At 51.2% G+C, this 16,884-nt stretch overlaps 2 protein-coding genes and 1 pseudogene across 19 annotated transcripts in view; 2 read left to right on the top strand and 1 right to left on the bottom strand.

Moving 5' to 3' along the window:
- Positions 1-10,771, bottom strand: part of LOC118153746 (uncharacterized) — a 51,242-nt gene extending 40,471 nt beyond the window's left edge. For 6 of the 13 annotated variants that reach the window (XR_008481524.2, XR_013535643.1, XR_004743274.3 and 3 more), the window contains exons 1-2: positions 8,368-8,629; positions 2,252-2,450 (exon numbers count right to left, since the gene is read on the bottom strand). The gene's annotated coding sequence lies outside the window, so the exon portion shown is untranslated. Of the gene's footprint in view, positions 1-300; positions 449-2,251; positions 2,451-3,613; positions 3,801-8,367; positions 9,883-10,131 lie in introns of those variants that run through there. The other 7 variants (XR_004743272.3, XR_013535646.1, XR_013535647.1 and 4 more) reach the window with 4 other exon arrangements.
- Positions 1-14,147, top strand: part of MARCHF10 (membrane associated ring-CH-type finger 10) — a 111,022-nt gene extending 96,875 nt beyond the window's left edge. The window contains exons 8-10 of one of the 6 annotated variants that reach the window (XM_078373473.1): positions 2,219-2,332; positions 9,254-9,296; positions 13,031-14,147. In XM_078373473.1, the coding sequence (XP_078229599.1) occupies positions 2,219-2,332; positions 9,254-9,296; positions 13,031-13,083 (210 nt within the window). In that variant the 3' untranslated portion in view covers positions 13,084-14,147. The remainder of the gene's footprint in view (positions 1-2,218; positions 2,333-9,253; positions 9,297-13,030) is intronic. The other 5 variants (XM_035300378.3, XM_035300380.3, XM_054256004.2 and 2 more) reach the window with 5 other exon arrangements.
- LOC118153745 (protein Flattop pseudogene) lies at positions 935-1,631 on the top strand (annotated as a pseudogene).
- Positions 14,148-16,884: the final 2,737 nt, after the last annotated feature.

Here is a 16,884-nt window from a genome sequence, read left to right as displayed (position 1 = left end):
AATTAGCTGGGTGACTCATCTCAGCTCCTCGGGAGGCTGAGGCAGGAGAACTGCTTGAACCTGGGAGGTGGAGGTTGTGGGGAGCTGAGATCACACCACTGCACTCCAGCTTGGGTGACAGCAAGACTCGGCAGAAAAAGTAAAAACAAGCAACTTGTTCTCTGCTCGCTCTAGGCCAAGGTCAGCAGAGCACAGAAAACATGACCAAAGGCTAAAAATAGGAGGCTAATCACTAAGGACAGAGGACTCGGGCCTTCGAAGATGGGTCTGTAGAATGGTGGAGAGGCCTGCAGCAGTGACCTCAGGGCCAGCTGTCACCGAGCTCCAGAGTTGGCCAGATTCAGAAGGAAGAGTATATCCATCCTTGCTCAATTTCTGTGCCTTTTCTGGCAGCCACTTGGTCCTGGGAGAGGCGAGTTCTGTGCCAATCTCCAGAGCTGCCCGGGATCTAATGAGAATGGGGAGATGTGACGCTCGCGCTGCTGCAGGAAGAAGGCAGATGAGACACCGACCAAGTGCTGTGTCATTCATGCCCACGCTCCATTATACTGGGCCGACAGAGTCAGTTGTAACCTTTCCCAAGGGTGATGGAAGGGGCCATGCCCTCTGCTGGGGACCCTAGTCCCTGGGGACTGGTGGCTTTGCGAGCACCGCCTGGCCCATCCCAAGACCCCCACTCAGGGGAAAGATGGGGACTTACAGGGCCTTCCAACTCTTCCCCTGTAGAGGGAGAGGAGTGGTCGTTCCTAACACCACTGATGTATGGAAGGTCTATGAAGGGTCTAGAGTGAGCATAGCCACTCCGCAGCAAAGCCCAAGGTGCTGAGGACAGAGAAGCACCGAGGCCAGCCAGACCATCACATCCTCCCTGTGTAGCACCTGTTCTGAGCACCAGCAAGAAAAAACACAGCTCATTCCTCAAGAAAAAACCAGAGGTAAACAGCACAAGATCATGGCCACTAACTACAGTGCCAACCAGTATGAAAAGGCTTTCTCATCCAAGTATCTGCAGAACTGGTCTCCCGCTAAGCCAACAAAAGAGGCAAATCCTTGGGGTTCCTTCATGGGCACCTGGCAAATGCCTCTGAAGATACCCCCTGCTCGGGTGACACTGACTTCCCGTACAACTGCTGGTGCTGCCTCCCTTACCAAATGGATACAGAAAAATCCTGATTTACTCAAGGCCTCCAATGGGCTGCGTCCTGAAATCTTAGGCAAGTCCCATGATCCAGACAGTCAGAAGACATTCAGGAAGAAGTTTATCACAAAGACTGTACAACAAGCACCAAGTCCAACCGTAATCCCACGCTCCCCAGCTGCCAACCTCAATTCCCCAGATGAACTCCAAAGCTCACACCCCTCTGCAGGTCATACTCCAGGTCCCCAAAGTCCAGCAAAATCCTAAGAGCCCACCTAGAAGTCCATGTATGCTAGAACTCTGGGCAGGGCCTAAGCTAGCTGAGGTCCAGAAATACAAACCTTAAACTTCATATGGACAAGGTAGCCACACACTGAAAAACCTGTATAGTGACTGAGTGAAATAAACAAGAGCCCCCAGGCAGAACTATAGAACAGGGAAATTTTGGGGTGGGAGTAAAAGCAAATTTGGAAAATAAACATTTTTTGTTGAATCTTTTAAAAAAAAAAAAAAGAAAGAAAAAAACAGAAATGTTAACAAGTACAAAAAGTGGTATGCAAGATCAAGACAAATGCTTAAGGGCTGGGGAACGATGGCACGATGGGGGCAAATGAGGGGACATCTGTGACTGCTGAGGACGTTACAGACATGGCCCGATGCATCTCTGTTGTAGCACTTGACACATCCAGCTTGTATTGGAGCTGTTTACGGATGAAGTTCTCTCCCCCACACCAGGTGATGCAGTCCCAGCAGGGAGTGCTGAGGCTTTTTGCCCTGTGTTCCACACAACATCCAGCTCAAGGCTTTGCGTATACAACTACTCAATAAATGTGGAATGAGATTGAGCCTGAAAAATGGAATGTTCTCAGAGCACCCACACTGGATAGTAAAAAATCCCCAGGGAGTGGCTGCCCTGGCCTCTACCCTGCTCTGCCTTCCGGTCCCCAAGAATAGCGCTTGCCTTGGAGCTTGGGCTCTTGTCCCATTCTTGTCACCTCTTAGCCTTGTTACCCTGCACCCCACAATTTAGATCTTGACTATTTTACAGATGAACTAAAGAGCTTGCTTTTCCATTTGTAGGCACAAAACGAGCTGGTGAATACAGGCTTGTACCTGGTGCTGCTGCTTCACTTCTATGAGCAGAGGTTTGCAGAACTCACGAGGCTCAGCCACAGCCAGGTTGAAAGAGAGAGGGTAAGTCCGAATGTGACCCACAGCTGGCCAGTGGTGGCCTGAAACCCCGCAGTGCTGTTTATTAGATGTCCAAGCTGTTGAGGTCCTCAAGGTCGCTTGGGAGGATACAGGACTGTCACTGTTAGGATTAAGATTTAGCAGCTACTAAGTATATACACAGTGACCCTCTGGCTGAAAGTAAGTGATGATCGTGTAATTGCTTATTATTAAATCTGAGTAGTAATTAAATGGTCATAAAAGTGAGTGAGTCTCTAGGGATATCTGCCCCCCCCCAAAAAATAGGGGACAGCAAGAATGCAGGGGCTGGTTGTGTATAATGTATGGGCACCCCCAATGCCCGAACATGGAGGACCTGCAAAAAAGAGGGACCTGGCTGTATGTGGTGGTTCATACCTATAATCCCAGCACTTTGGGAGGCTAAGGCAGGAGGATAGCTTGAGGCCAGGAATTTGAGACCAGCCTGGGCCACACATCGAGACCTCATCCCTACAAAAATGAAAACTAAAAAAAAAAGAAAAATGGAAACTTCCCCACAAGAGGCCTGCTTAAAAATCAATCAAACCATAAGAGGAGCTCCTCTTCGTGTTTTGCCTGGGATCCCAGGACATGTTATGCCAGCGTATGTACCTGGTGAAAGAGACAGGCTGCCAAGCAATAAAGATGCTGATGGTGACACCATTTGTCATTAAAGAAGAGGATGTATTTACCAGGAGTGATTGTCCATGGCTTGGGGATAGATTCCCCATATCCTTCAACAGAACTGGGGCCCTCTAGGAGGCCACATGGTGTGCGGGGAGAAGCCTAGCTCTCCTACATACTGGAGCCTGGCCTTAACAAAGATCAACCCAAATGAGGGAGTTGGATGGGCCAACCTCTGCAGTGTCCTAGTATACTTGGTCAATGTCAAATCAGCACCTTGAGCTCCAAGGGACTTTCCTCTTTGTCAAATGCCACTCTGTGGCTGGCCAGGCAGAGCCACTGTAAGGACAGGTTACCGTCCTTACCCTAAGTTCATGCCAGGAGCTGGTCTATTGGCAGGGCTTTGGATCCTAGGATACCCTTGAGGCTTGGCTCTTGACCCCTGCTCATGTCAGAAGGTCATGACCGGAAAGTGAGCCAGTGTGGCAGTGGACAAGCCACTGATGGTTCCACAAGGCACCCTATAACCTTTCCTTCTCTTTACTTTCTTCTCTCCTCTTTTCCTCTCTCTCTCTTTCTCCCCAGCCACTTCACATGGACAAGAGACACCTGCCATATGTCATTACACATGTAATTCCTTACCTGGCTGTGGACCCTGCACAATCATGGGCTGCTTCCATCCATTGAGAGCCATCCTGTTTAAGATGCTAGGGCCAGGTGTGGTGGCTCACGCCTGTAATCCCAGCACTTTGGGAGGTCGAGCTGGGCAGATGACTTGAGGACAGGAGTTTGAGACCAGCCTGGCCAACATGGTGAAACCCTGTCTATACTGAACATACAAAAAAATTAGCTAGGTGTGGTGGCGACGCCTGTAATCCCAGCTACTTGGGAGGTTGAGGCAGGGAATCACTTGAACCCAGAAGACAGAGGTTGCAGTGAGCTGAGATTGTGTCACTGTACTCCAGCCTGGGGGACAGAGTGAGACTATCTCAAAAAAAAAAAAAAAAATGCTGGATTCAAACCGTTAGTTATAAGAAACTAGATTTTTGGCTTCTTTCTCCCTTTAAACAAAACTGGCTGGGGCTCTGCCAAGATATCTCCTCAAGAATCACCCTCCTTGACCCAGGCGTGTCCTTCCTAAACTTTTCCATGGTTTTAACAGTGACACAAATTTCTCAGAGAAATACATTTTTAAAAAAGGAAAAGTACAAGAAGCAGGACATGATCCTTTGTTAACATTTCTGTAACCTTATTTTCATGATTCCACATATTTTAATGAACTTTTTATGCACATTGAACTTCAAAGCATCCGAGTTGACATAGGTTACAGATGGCCCCAATAGCAGCGAGCCAACGCAAGCAACGTTAGCCACCAGGCCTGCAAAGCAAGCATGAGAAGGCGAGAAACAGTACAGCCCCATGGATAAAGACCAAAGCCCTAAAGCACTGACTCTACAGAAACTTCCAGTAAATCTGTCCTGGACAAAGAAGAAGTTGCACCAGGCACAAGCTGGGAACCAGAGCACAAAGCAGCAGGAGGGACCAGGGACGCTCTGCTCTTACCACAAGCTCACATTTAACTGGAGAAATTCTGAAATTGATCTCACCCACTTAGACTACCGAGCAATAGCAGGTACAGATAGATAACCGGTTAAGAGGTTCCCATGCCAGGTATGGTGGCTCATGCCTGTAATCCCATTACTCTGGGAGGCCAAGGCAGGCAGAGTGCTTGAGCCCAGGAGTTTAAGACCAGCCTGGGCAACATCTCTATTAAAGATACAAAAATTAGCCAGGTGAGGTGGCGGGTGCCTGTCATCTCAGCTACTGGGGAGGCCAAAGCAGGAGAATCGCTTAAACCCAGGAGGTGGAGATTGCAGTGAATGAAGCTTGCGCCATTGTACTCCAGCCTGGGTAACAAGAGCAAAACTCCATCTCAAAAAAAAAAAAACAAATTAGCCAGGCATGGTGGCACATGACTGTAGTTCTGGCTACTTGGGAGGCTGAGGTGGGAGGATCACTTGAGCCTGGGGAGGTTGACACTGCAGAGCCGTGATTGTGCCACTGCACTCCAGCCTGGGTAACAGAGCAAAACCCTTTTTCAAGTTAAAAAAAAAAAGTACCCAAATGAAAGTAGGAAACCAACTGGCTCTTCTTAAATTCACACCTCTGTATTTGCATTTCAGTAATTCCTTGTAGAAAACACTCAGAATCTGACAGGTAACATTTAGCAAGAGAGAGGCACTAAGTTGGGAAAGAAGCCCTCCTTCCCTCTCCTTTATCTACCAGAACCAGAGGACTCACTGACATTGTTTCTTGGCTGTCTCATTAAGAGATCTAGTGACAGATGCCTGGTTTTTGTTTTGTTTTTTCTTTTTTTGGGTTTTGAGACAGACTCTTGCTCTGTCACCCAGGTTGTAGTACAGTGGCACAATCTCAGCTCACTACAACCTCCACCTCCCAGGTTTAAGTGATTCTCCTGCCTCAGCCTCCTTAGTAGCTGGGACTAAGGGTGTGCACCACCACACCTGGCTAATATACATATTTTTAGTAGAGAGAGGGTTTTGCCATGTTGGCCAGGCTGGTCTCAAACTCCTGACCTCAGGTGATCTACCCACCTTAACCTCCCAAAGTGCTAGGATTACAGTTGTGAGCCCCCGCGCCCAGCTGACAAATGCCTGTTAACGGTGGTGATCATTTTCATCCATTCATGCACTGCCCTATACCAGGTGCTGAGATGAGGATCAGGGAAAGAAGTTACTAGGCATGACGCCATGACATCCCTTTCCTTAAGGAGCTTGTGAAGGTGCCGAAAGAGGAGACACACATTTATAAAACCAGGAAATAACTGGAAAGTAGCACCTATGCAAGAGAACTAGTGGACCCAGTGAATTCCTAGATGCTGTGAAATTGACAACATAAGCTCTTCCCTAGCTGGGGCTTCCTGCAATTCCATAAAGCAACTATTGTTCAGGCCAGGCACAGTGGCTTACGCCTGTAATCCCAGCACTTTGGGAGGTGGAGGCAGGAGGATCACGAAGTCAAGAGATCGAGACCAGCCTGGCCAACATGGTGAAACCCCATCTCTACTAAAATACAAAAAACTAGCCAGGTGTGGTGGTGTGCACTTGTAGTCCCAGCTTACTCGGGAGGCTGAGGCAGGAGAATCACTTGAACCCAGGAGGCAGAGGTTGCAGTGAGCCAAGATCGCACCACTGCACTCTAGCCTGGTGACAGAGCGAGACTCCATCTCAAAAAAAAAAAAACAACCAATTCGTTTCCTTAGTGAAGTTGTGACTATTTGAATGCAAACCCGGGCCATGCCTGTCTGTCATGGTGCTGGGCACACAGTAAGTCACGTGTGACTGCTGACCACATCCCTGGCACTATGGATGCCAGGAGCACTGATTACAGATGTGTCAAATGATTGCCAGATAAGGAAGTGACCTGCATGGGTTGGGGGCACTCATCAACAACTGGGCATGGGACCTTTATGTTTTTGTATCTCACAGGCCTCCAGTACCTAGAAGATGCCTAGTACCTAATAGGTGCTCAGTAAGTTTCTGATGCATAGTCAACTACTGAATCAGAACCTAGTTCTTCCACAAGGCAAGCCCTGAGTTATGTTATGGAGAAAGTGATAGTGCAAAATTTGCACAGAGAACAATACTCTAGGTAAAGGAATACTTCCAAGTTCAACATATATTTATTTACTCAACGATTTTCTTTCTTTTTTTGAGACAGGGTCTCGCTCTGTTGCCCAGGCTGGAGTTCACTGGTGGGGTCACAGCTCACTGCAGCCTCGAATGCCTCAGCTCAAGTGATCCTCCCGCCTCAGCCTCCTGAGTAGTTGAGATGCACCACTATCCCTGGCTAATTTTTTTTTTTTTTTTTTAGAGATGGGGTCTTGCCAGTTTAGCCAGGCTAGACTTGAATTCCTGGTCCCAAGAAATCCTCCCACCTCAGCCTCTATTCAAAGATTTTCTGCAAGCCTACTACATGCTAGCCTCTGGGAATACAAAGATGATTAAGACACTCCTTTCCTAGAAGAGACACAGAGTCTAAGGGCAGAACACATGGAACCACGAGTATCCACAAATGTGCCTGTGTTCTAACAGAAGGTTGAGTCAGACATGGGGAACACAGAGCACAGTCAGATGAAATGGGGAGCCACCATTCTCGCCCCTCCTTCCACACCTCCTCTAGGACAGACCTCCAGCCAGGCTCTTCAGGGGCAGGTGCCAATGCTTCTGAGTCCTCGTTTTTCATCTAATCAGATTGTGCCCTTTGCAGTCGGTATTCCCACTTCTTTGGGAGCCTGGTAGTAAAGCTGCTTCCATTATTGTTCTCATCACTGGATCTACCGTGGGGATGACATTTACCCTGAATCCTGGAGAGTTTGGCAGATGGGCAAGGGTAGGTGTGGCAGAAGAGAGAATTCCATGCAGAGGGAAATGGAAATGCACAGAGACATGGCAAGACTTGGTTGTTGGGGGAAAGTCAAGGAGCTATGTGGCCAGGAAGGGCAGAGGATGACCCTGAGGTCAGGCAGGGAGTGGGACAGGAAGGGTTTGTGAGCAGCTCTGGAGGCCATGGGACAGTTTCCAGCCTGGGATTGGCAGGCCAGGAGATGTGGCCTTTTTCGGGGAGAACTTGGCCAAGTTTTTGGGGAAAATTTGGGCAGCCATATAGAGGGTGGGTTGGAAAGGAAAGAAATCAGCCAGGAGGCTGCTGCAATGGTGCCAGGTAAAAAGGGGGCCTGCGTGGCAAGCATCACACATGGGAAGGACAGGGGTGCGCCCCAGGTGAGGGACAGGCTGGTGGAAGCACTGAATGTTCACCTCTGCAAGTGGCCAGCAGGAAGCTGGCTTTTCCTACCTTCAGATGCTTGTTGGGAGCATCTCCAGAGAAGACAGGGCCCACCAGCCTCACGTGACCCCACCTTCAAAGTGAAGCTAAATGGCCTTGCCTTTCATCTCCTCCTTCCCTTTCAGCACCCACACGCAGCACTCCATTTGTCAGGGCCCGTCCCCCATCCCCCGTGTCCTGGGCTTCCTCCCAGCCCAGGTCTTGTCTCTTATCTGATTATTACAGCAAGCTCCTGGAGTGAGGGCCCACCTTTGTCTTCTGTCCCAGGTGTGCCGTTAATGGTAAAAAACTTCAGGCTAGATGCAGGGGAAGGGAGCCCAGGGGCTGGCCGGAGAGGCAGGTAGGGTCTAGAAGCCATTCTCCAATACCCCTGATTCATTCATGGGTAGGACTGGATGGACTGTGGCTACCCCAGCCCCCATCTACATTTCTAAAAAACCAAAAGCTCTTTCCTCCAAGGAGCAAAGCAGATAAACCCAAAACATGGGAAGCCCAGGTTTGGTCCACAGTTAGAAAAACGTCCCACTCACCAAGATGCCGTTTTCTGGTGGAACAAGAGTTGGTGAGATAGATACGATCAGCTGGCACGGAATCTAGAGGCAGGTGGAGGTTGTCTCGGTAGCCCAAGAAACGGAGGCAGTGGCTAGCCCAGTCTTGATGCATAATTAACCAGCTAACCAGGACCTGCTACTCTAGATGAAATTCCATCCTTCCCCTGCCCCGCCCCCTCCTTGGGCACAGAAGAGGTCCCAGGGACTAAAGCTGCCTCCACACTGGCCAGGCAGTTGCCCCAGTAACAGTGTCCAGCACCCCTTGTTTTGTCCCCCCAGCCTGTCACAAAGCCCCTCTTCTTCCTGGGGAAGAGCACCAGGCCCTCTGCACCGGAGCCCACATCCTTGCAGCCTGGCACAATGGGCTCCCACGGAGTACACAGTGTTTCTTATTGTGGCATAAAATGCCATGAAGTCAGAACAAAGAGCAAGCCTAGGGCCTTGATGGGTCTGCTGCTTCCTGCCGGGCTTAGAATGCAAGCGATTGTTTCAAAGCCAGTGGTGAGGCAAGTGGCCAATTAGCAAGGCCTTCACCCTAGCAGCCTGTAAATGTAATTCGGACCATCAGAATGAGATTCGGCTATTCAGATCAATAGCTCAAAGGAAGCAAGCCTGTTCTCACTGCCAAATTTAGAAGCCCGAGACAGCAAAGGTGACCCAGGTTATGGCTGCAGCTCTCGTTAGGATGAGGCTGAGCCCAGCCAACGCTGAGCACCCACCCAACCCTCAGCACCTCCTCCCGTTTCCCTGGCCCTTTAAGGTGGTGTGAGGGATTCCTAGAACGTCCCTGCAACTAGGAGGTTATACATCTGTTCACAACTGCATTGGAAAAACAATTCATTTCTCGCTGTCTTCTTTCTCGTAGTTGTCAAGAAATTACCCAGAACCCAGAATGGAAGAAAATGAAAGTAGGTTTTGGGGGTCGGTCCTGCCATTTGAGGGTGTTTGCTAAGTTCCTCTTTTTCTGTGACTGTGTTGAACCTAATGCCTGGGAAGGAATGACCACCACCCAGAGGCAAAAATAACCCCACAAAGCTTGAGAAAGTCAGCCGCAGCAATCAGGAAGGCGAGGCCAAGTTCACTGGGTGCAGAGCAGATAAGAATTTTAATTCATCCTGAAAGCAAGGAAAAGCGCCAACAAAGGGAAGAGGTTATCTTCCGGCATGAGATAAGATTTGTTTCTTTTCCTTGCTGGGATTCTCCAGCGTCCAGCCCTTGGAGAGTTTGGGTTTTTGTGTTTTTTTTTTTTTCTGCCAGGATTCCTCTAGGAAAACCCTTCCCAAGTCCTGGCAGAGGCTGCCTGGCCCTTACCTGAAGGGACCACATTCACTCACAAGCTAGTGGCCTTGGTGGATTTCCTCCTCATTCAGCCAATCAAGTGGGTCTGCTGAATTCAGAGGCTGAACAAAGTAAACAGGTCTCCCGAGAAAGGGCCCTCAAAGCGGGCAAGACGGCTCTCTGCAAACAGGTTCGAGAAACGTCTTCTCCTTGTTTCTTGTTCCATAAAAAAAAATAAGCCCGACTGGAGAAAAATGTGCTTAAGTAAAGCAGGCGGGCTCGAAGTCAGACTAGGGAAGAACTTCATCAGCAGGGATAATCGACGCTGCAGTGAATCGAGGGGGGTGTGACAGCTGGGTCCCCAGAGGTTCATCTGGGGGAAAATTTCTCAACTGCCTATCCCAAAAGGCGTTAGAACCGTGGCTCCCACCTGGGATTTACCATCAGAATCACCCGGGAACTCACCAAAAACTCGGATTCCTGGGCCCCGACCAGAGATTCCGCTTCAGGCGACACGGTGGGGCCCTGGAATCGCGTTCACATGGACCCCGGTGGTCCTGACAGAGCTGGCCGCGGGGGTGCTTTTGGGAACCCCCAGTAGTCCTGCCTGGAAGGCGCGAAGCCTCTCAAAGCTGCACGGGGTGGGGCCCGGATTACTACCCCAGAGAAGCCAATTGATTATTCCGGGCACGCAGCCCTGCGAAGCCGAACTGACCATTTTCAGAGACCGGGGAGGGCCCCGCCTTCCGCTCACAAAAGGAGCCCGGGGGTCGCTGCCCTGGCGCAACCGCGGCGATCCCGCCGAGCCCAGCGCCCCCTCGCGCGACCGCCGCGGACCCCGGCCTCGTCCCTCGGGCGGGCACAGCTGCTGCTCCCGCCTCCGCAGCCGGGAAGGGCGCGGCGAGGTCTTTAAAAGACCTTTGTGTCGCGGGCTCACGCAGCACCTCCGGGGAAAACGCCCTGTGCCGCGGCTCCGCGCCGCCGCCCGCCCCGCGCGTCCCAGGTTCGGCCACGGCAAGGGCCTCCCACTACGGAAAGGGCGCGACGGGGAGCCCGACCCGGGCGCTGCGGCCACTGACTCCGTCCAGCCGCGGCCGAGAGGACCGGGCAGGGTCCGGGCGCCGAGCCCAGGCACCCCCTCCCCAGCCCCGCCCCGCCCCGGAGGCGCCTCGCTCTTCCCGGTCGGGGAAACCTGCGGCCGGGCGCGCCCGCGTGGCTTCCTCTGGGCAGGGGCGACCCCTAGTGCCCAAGGTGGGGGGCGCCGAGCGGGCCGAGCCTTTCCCCGCACACCCTGGAGCCTGGGCTTGGGACACCATGGCCTCTGAGCCCGGGCCCCAGGGGAGACCGACGTCTCCGGAGGGCAGAACAGCATCCCTGGGGTGGTGCTCCAAAAAGAGTCTCCACCGACGGGAGCCAGGGGACATGTCGCCCTCGCATACTGCTCCGAGGCAAATGATCCCACGGAGGGAGCGACCCCCACTCATTTGCCATCCTTCCTCGGGGCTTGGGACCTGCTCGAGGATCCACGCCATCACCACCTCTCCCCCGCCGCTCTCAGCCCCAAAATGGGGACAGCCAGTTCTCCCCTGAAAGCCCAGGCCCTCTCCAACTGCCCCCAGCTCTGCACACACCGGTGGGCGCAGCTGAGGCCAAGGAGAACCCAGCACAGAGGGATCATCCTGGGGTGCTGGCCAGTCGCAGTCCTGGCCTGGCCTCCCGCCAGAGCCATTCTCAAGTCAAGAGCCGGAGAGCCACGGACATCCAGCCTCCCCAGTGGGCCACACTCCTTTCGTCCCCTGGCAGCCTGGCATGACTCACCTGGTTGGCAGCACTTTGTTTGAGTTTCCGGAGCTGAGTCACCGCTGTGACCTGCTACCCTAGCTTGGTTCAGGTACACAGGAAGAAAAAGGGCAACACATCAGGGCACACAGGTGGCACAGAGAGGTGTTAGCCTCTTTGTGGTTCTGTGGTGCCCATGCCAGCCTGCTGACCAGGACCCCCTCCCCTGCACGTGAAAATCAAAGCCTCACACAATGCCACAAGTGGAACCGAGGTTAAGGCAGCTGGGGAGAGTCCCAGGTGTGTGTACCCAGAGCCAGCGCCCAGACAGCTGCTTCCCATTGGCACAAATAACTTCCCAGTGTCACCAAGACAAGGTGGGGCGCGAGGTGGGAGGAGTACCTTCTGCAGATACGAAAACAGATGAGGACAGGGGCAGGCATGAGCGCCCGTGGCCAAAGGCTGGACCAGAGTGCCTCCCCAAACACCCAGTCAAGGCTACTGGCCCTTGGAGAAAGCACAGGATGGGTGAAGGAATGGGGCAGCTGAGGGGCTGAGGCTTCCTTGGGTAGAACTGAGAAGGTAAGAAGGTCCGGGTAGGATTGGGGGATGTCACTTGCTCCTGCTCCGTGCATAGTTTCTTCCTCAACAGGCAGAAACTTTTCTTTTCTTTTTTGAGACAGAGTCTTGCTCTGTTGTCCCGGCTAGAGTGCAGTGGCACGATCTCAGCTCGCTGCAACCTCTGCCTCCCAAGTTCAAGTGATTCTCCTGTCTCAGCCTCCTAAGCAGCTGGGATTACAGGCACCGATCACCACACCCAGCTAATTTTTTTGTATTTTAAGTAGAGACAGGGTTTTGCCATGTTGGCCAGGCTGGTCTTGAACTCCTGAACTCAAGCGATTTACCCACCTCGGCTTTCCAAAGTCCTGGGACTACAGGTGTGATATGCACCCGGCTGAAACTGTTTCTAAATTGTCAGAGAGCATTCATTCGAGCCAAGGGGAAAAGAAACATTTAGAACAAGAATTTCCCCCAAGAATAAAAAATAAAGGAGACCCCCCCCCCAACTCTACCTTCTCCACTTGGACTGCACTACCACCCCAGAGCCTCTTGCTCTCCCTCCCTTTCCCCCTCTTATCACTTGTCCCTCTGCCTTCAGCCACTGATATCTGAAAGACTCCTTAAACACGTAGGTCAGTTCATTCCCCCTTCCCTGCCAAATTAGGAAGTGGAGGTTCACCTAGGTCCTTACCTTGAGAGGAGGCAATGGCCCCTGCAGCTATTCAACCTGCAAACAAGGGCTGCACCAGGCTATGTGGGGACATGGAGATGACCAAGATGCTGTCTTTGGGGAAGCTTATGGCCCAGCTTCCCTGGTGTGGCTGAAACCTCAAAGGGCAGTGTGTGGATTCCCCAGCACCAGACTCCAGATCTCTGTTCCCCACACTGTTCCAGGCACTGTGGCCCTCTGGGTGGCTGGCCCTCGGGGCTGGGGTGGGAGAAGGAGCAGCAGTGCTGTGCCCCCTGTGACAGACCCCACAGTGTGCCTAGGCTCTCCAGCCTGAGACATCTTCTTGCCTTCCAGATTCTGAGTTGGGAGACAACGAAAACGGCGTTTCTCAAAGCCGGGTCATCTAGCAAGGAAGCTGACCGCGGAGCTCTGCAGAGCCCTCTCCCACCAGCCGTTCTTTCTCTGTCCCCAAGTGCATCCCTCCCTTCTCCTCTTTACTGAAACTGAAACCAAAGTGTTCACAGTTACCATTTTCACCTTGCGCCACTCTCTTTTGGGGTCTGGCTTGAGCATCTCTGGGCAGCCACAGTGATCAGTCTAGTCCCAGACAGCACAGGTGAAGCAGCCTAAGACTGGGGAGCTCTTGGCAGGCTGGCCTGCTACTGCCCCTCAGCCCAAGAGCCCCAGGGGACCCGGCAGCCCCGGCAGGTCCACTGGCCTGGGGTCCCACTGCTGAGGGCACCTGCCAGGCCTCACTCCATCCTGAGTGGAATTGATACATGTATTCATTCAGTAAACTGACTCTATTCTCCCAGCTTTGCCCATGCTTAGTTCACTTTCCTTGGTCAGAGGCTGAGAGTCTCAAGCTCCAGGGAGAGGGAAGCACATCTCACAGCCCCCACCTCACCTCCACTTCTCCCTCCTTTCACCATCACTGGGGATGATACATCCTGGGCCCCCATGGGCTGGGGCAGGCTGGGTGGTGGCTGCCCCGTAGGTACCCACTTAGGACTGAACTGGGTGTGGACTCCACTCTTTCTTAATTGCATCTTAGAGCCCAAAGATCAAGTCAGGACTTGGAGTGAAAAAGGTCAGAGAAGGTTAGTGAGAAAATCATATGTGCATGAGTGTGTTTGAGTATATGTGTGTGAGAGAGAGCGAGAAACAAAAATAAGTCAACAAATAATAAAAGGGCTGGGCACAGTGGCTCACACCTGTCATTCCAGCACTTTGGGAGGCTGAGGAGGGTGGATCACTTGAGGTCAGGAGGAGACCAGCCTGGCCAACATGGCGAAACTCCATCTCTGCTAAAAATATTAGCTGGGCGTGGTGGTGGACACCTGTAGTCCTAGCTACTGGGGAGGCTGAGGCACAAGAATAGTTTGAACCGAGGAGGTGGAGGTTGCTGTGAGCCAAGATGGCACCACTGCACTTCAGCCTGGACAACAGAGCAAGACTCTGTCTCAAAAATAAATAAATAAATAAATAATTTTTAAAGGGCCAGGTATGGTGGTTTATGCCTGTAATCCCAGCACTCTGGGAGACCAAGGGAGGCAGATCGCTTGAGTCCAGAAGTTTGTGTTCAGCCTGGGCAACATAGCGAGACCCTGTCTCTACAAAAAATTTAAAAATTAGCCCTGTGTAGTGGCGTGCCCTGTGGTCCTAGCTACTCAGGAGGCTGAGGTAGGAGGATCACTTGAGCCTAGGAGGTCAAGGTTGCAGTGAGCCATGATCACGCCACTGCACTTCAACCTTGTAGACAGGGCTACAAGACGCTGTCTTAAATAATAATGATAATAAAAGATGGAGGGACAACCATGGTACATGCATGGTTATGCAAAGTGAAAGAAGCCAGATGCCAAAGACTACTTGGTATATGATTCATTTTATACAGTTTCTGGAAAAGGCCAAACTAGAGAGACAGCAAACAGATCAGTAGTTGCTGGGGGCTGGGAAAGGAGCAGGGATTGACTGCAAATAGAGTCCAGGGGACTTTTGGGGGTGATGGAGGTGTTATAAAGCTGCTTAGTGGTAACATTTACACAACTGGATAAATTTGCTAAGGCTCATTGAACTACACATTTACAATGTGTGAGCTTGAGGCATGATTGTAATACATCCTCTATAAATTTTCTAAAAAATGGAGAGAGGGACAGAAAAAGAGCAGAGGGAGGAGGACAAGAAAGAAATATGAAATGAAGAGAAGGAGGCACTTCTCCCTCCTGAGTTTAAGGCTCAACACTTCTCAGACCAGGAGAGGCCCCTGCTTCCCCACCCACCCTCTCTTGGGGGTCTCAAAGGATAAGATTTTGCTGCAAAGGGGTAGTGTGAGCTGAATTAAGGAATCAATAGGGTTTTAGGAAGGCTAGGCTTGGATCACCTTAAAATCTGGTGCCACTCTTCTGATATGTTCCAGTTAAAGTGATGCAACTCTGGTAAATCAGTAAGCTGGCAGGGCACAGTGGCTCACACCTGTAATCCCAGCATTTTGGGAGGCAGACATGGGTGGATCACTTGAGGTCAGGAGTTGGAGACCAGCCTGACCAACATGGTGAAACCCCAACTCTACTAAATACAAAAAAAAAAAAAAAAATAGCCAGGCATAGTGGCACATGCCTGCAAACCCAGCCACTTGGGAGGCTGAGGCAGGGTAATCGCATGAACCTGGGAGGTGGAAGTTGCGGTGAGCGGAGATTGTGCCACTGTACTCCAGCCTGAGCAACACAGCGAAATTCCGTCTCAAAAAAACACAAAAAAAGTAGTAGGTTCGACTGGGGGCAGCCTAGACCCAAGATCAAAGATAAGAGTCATTTGGGTTGAAATTATCTCCATGATCTACATAAAATTCCTAAAACCTCAAGTTTTTCCACTCACAAACGTGGCCTCAAGCTCTGAGAGAAAATGAGCCTTTTGAACTGAACTTTAAGGTTGACTAAAGATTTGTCCAGGATCCAGTATTGAGGAATGTATAAGAAGGGACACTGCACATTTAAAAATAAATTTTGTAGAGAGCTGAAAGGAATCTGAGGTGGCCGTGTAAACATCCTGACGGCTCAACTCACAGTAAGATGTGACAGTGTCTGAGGTAGCTGAGGGACCATCACAGGTTTACATCAGAAAATCATTAGGTTTTTGAAAACTGTATTGTCTCTACAGAAAACTGTTTCAGGGCGTTACCCAACCAGGAATGCTTCCCGTGAGGTCCAGGGTGGGGAGATGCGGCGGAGCTGGTAACTACCCACACTATCAATTTCATATCCTGGCAGGGGTGTGCTTGCCACATGGGGCTTTTCATGGCTTGAGATGCCAAGAGGACAGTCTCATTTATTAAAAGGCAGTGATGAAGCTGGGTGTGGTGGTTCACACCTATAATCTCAGCACTTTGGGAGGCCGAGGTGGGCTGATCACCTGAGGTCAGGAGTTCTCGACCAGCCTAGCCAACATAGTCACATATAGAAAATAGGAATAAAAACATTAGCCAGGCACGGTGGAGGGTGCCTATAATCTCAGCTACTTGGGTGGCTGAGGCGGAAGAAAAGCTTAAGCGTGGGATGTAGCGAGCCAAGATCATGCCACTGCGCTCCGGCCTAGATGACAGAGCAAGACTTTGTCTTAAAAAAATAAAAATAAAAAATAATAGGTCAGGCATGGTAGCTCACACCTGTAATCCCAGCACTTTGGATCACGAGGTTCGGGAATTTGAGACCAGGCTGGCCAACATGGTGAAACCCCATCTCTACTAAAAATACAAAAATTAGCTGGGCATGGTGGCAGGTACCTGTAATCCCAGCTACTCAGGAGGATGAGGCAGGAGAATCGCTTGAACCCAAGAGGCAGAGATTGCAGTGAGCTGAGATCATGCCACTGCACTCCAGTCTGGATGACAAAGGATGGCTCCATCTCAAAAAAAAAAAAAAAAAGTAAAATTAAGCATCACAGTGGTATAAGTGTCTAATACCTCAACCAAGCCCACCTTATTCCTATGCATTGTACCCCACAGCCCTGGAGACCCAGGTGTCCATTCTCCACTGCTTTGGGAAGGGAGGCCGGGGAGGATCAGAAGGAAAGAGGTCATTCTTAGCTGTCAAATCTCAAAATAGCCCTAAAACTCTCCGCAGAGATGAGAGGTTGAGACAAAGTTGTTCAGTCGGCAAGCCTGACCGCACGATCTGGAGGGGCTCTCTGCAGAGAGCCCTGTTGCCCACCTC

Source organism: Callithrix jacchus, chromosome 5, assembly GCF_049354715.1.
Source record: "Callithrix jacchus isolate 240 chromosome 5, calJac240_pri, whole genome shotgun sequence".
NCBI lineage: Eukaryota > Metazoa > Chordata > Mammalia > Primates > Cebidae > Callithrix > Callithrix jacchus.
The sequence above is the reverse complement of the archived record's forward strand: the minus strand, read 5'-3'. Positions and strand labels throughout refer to the sequence as shown.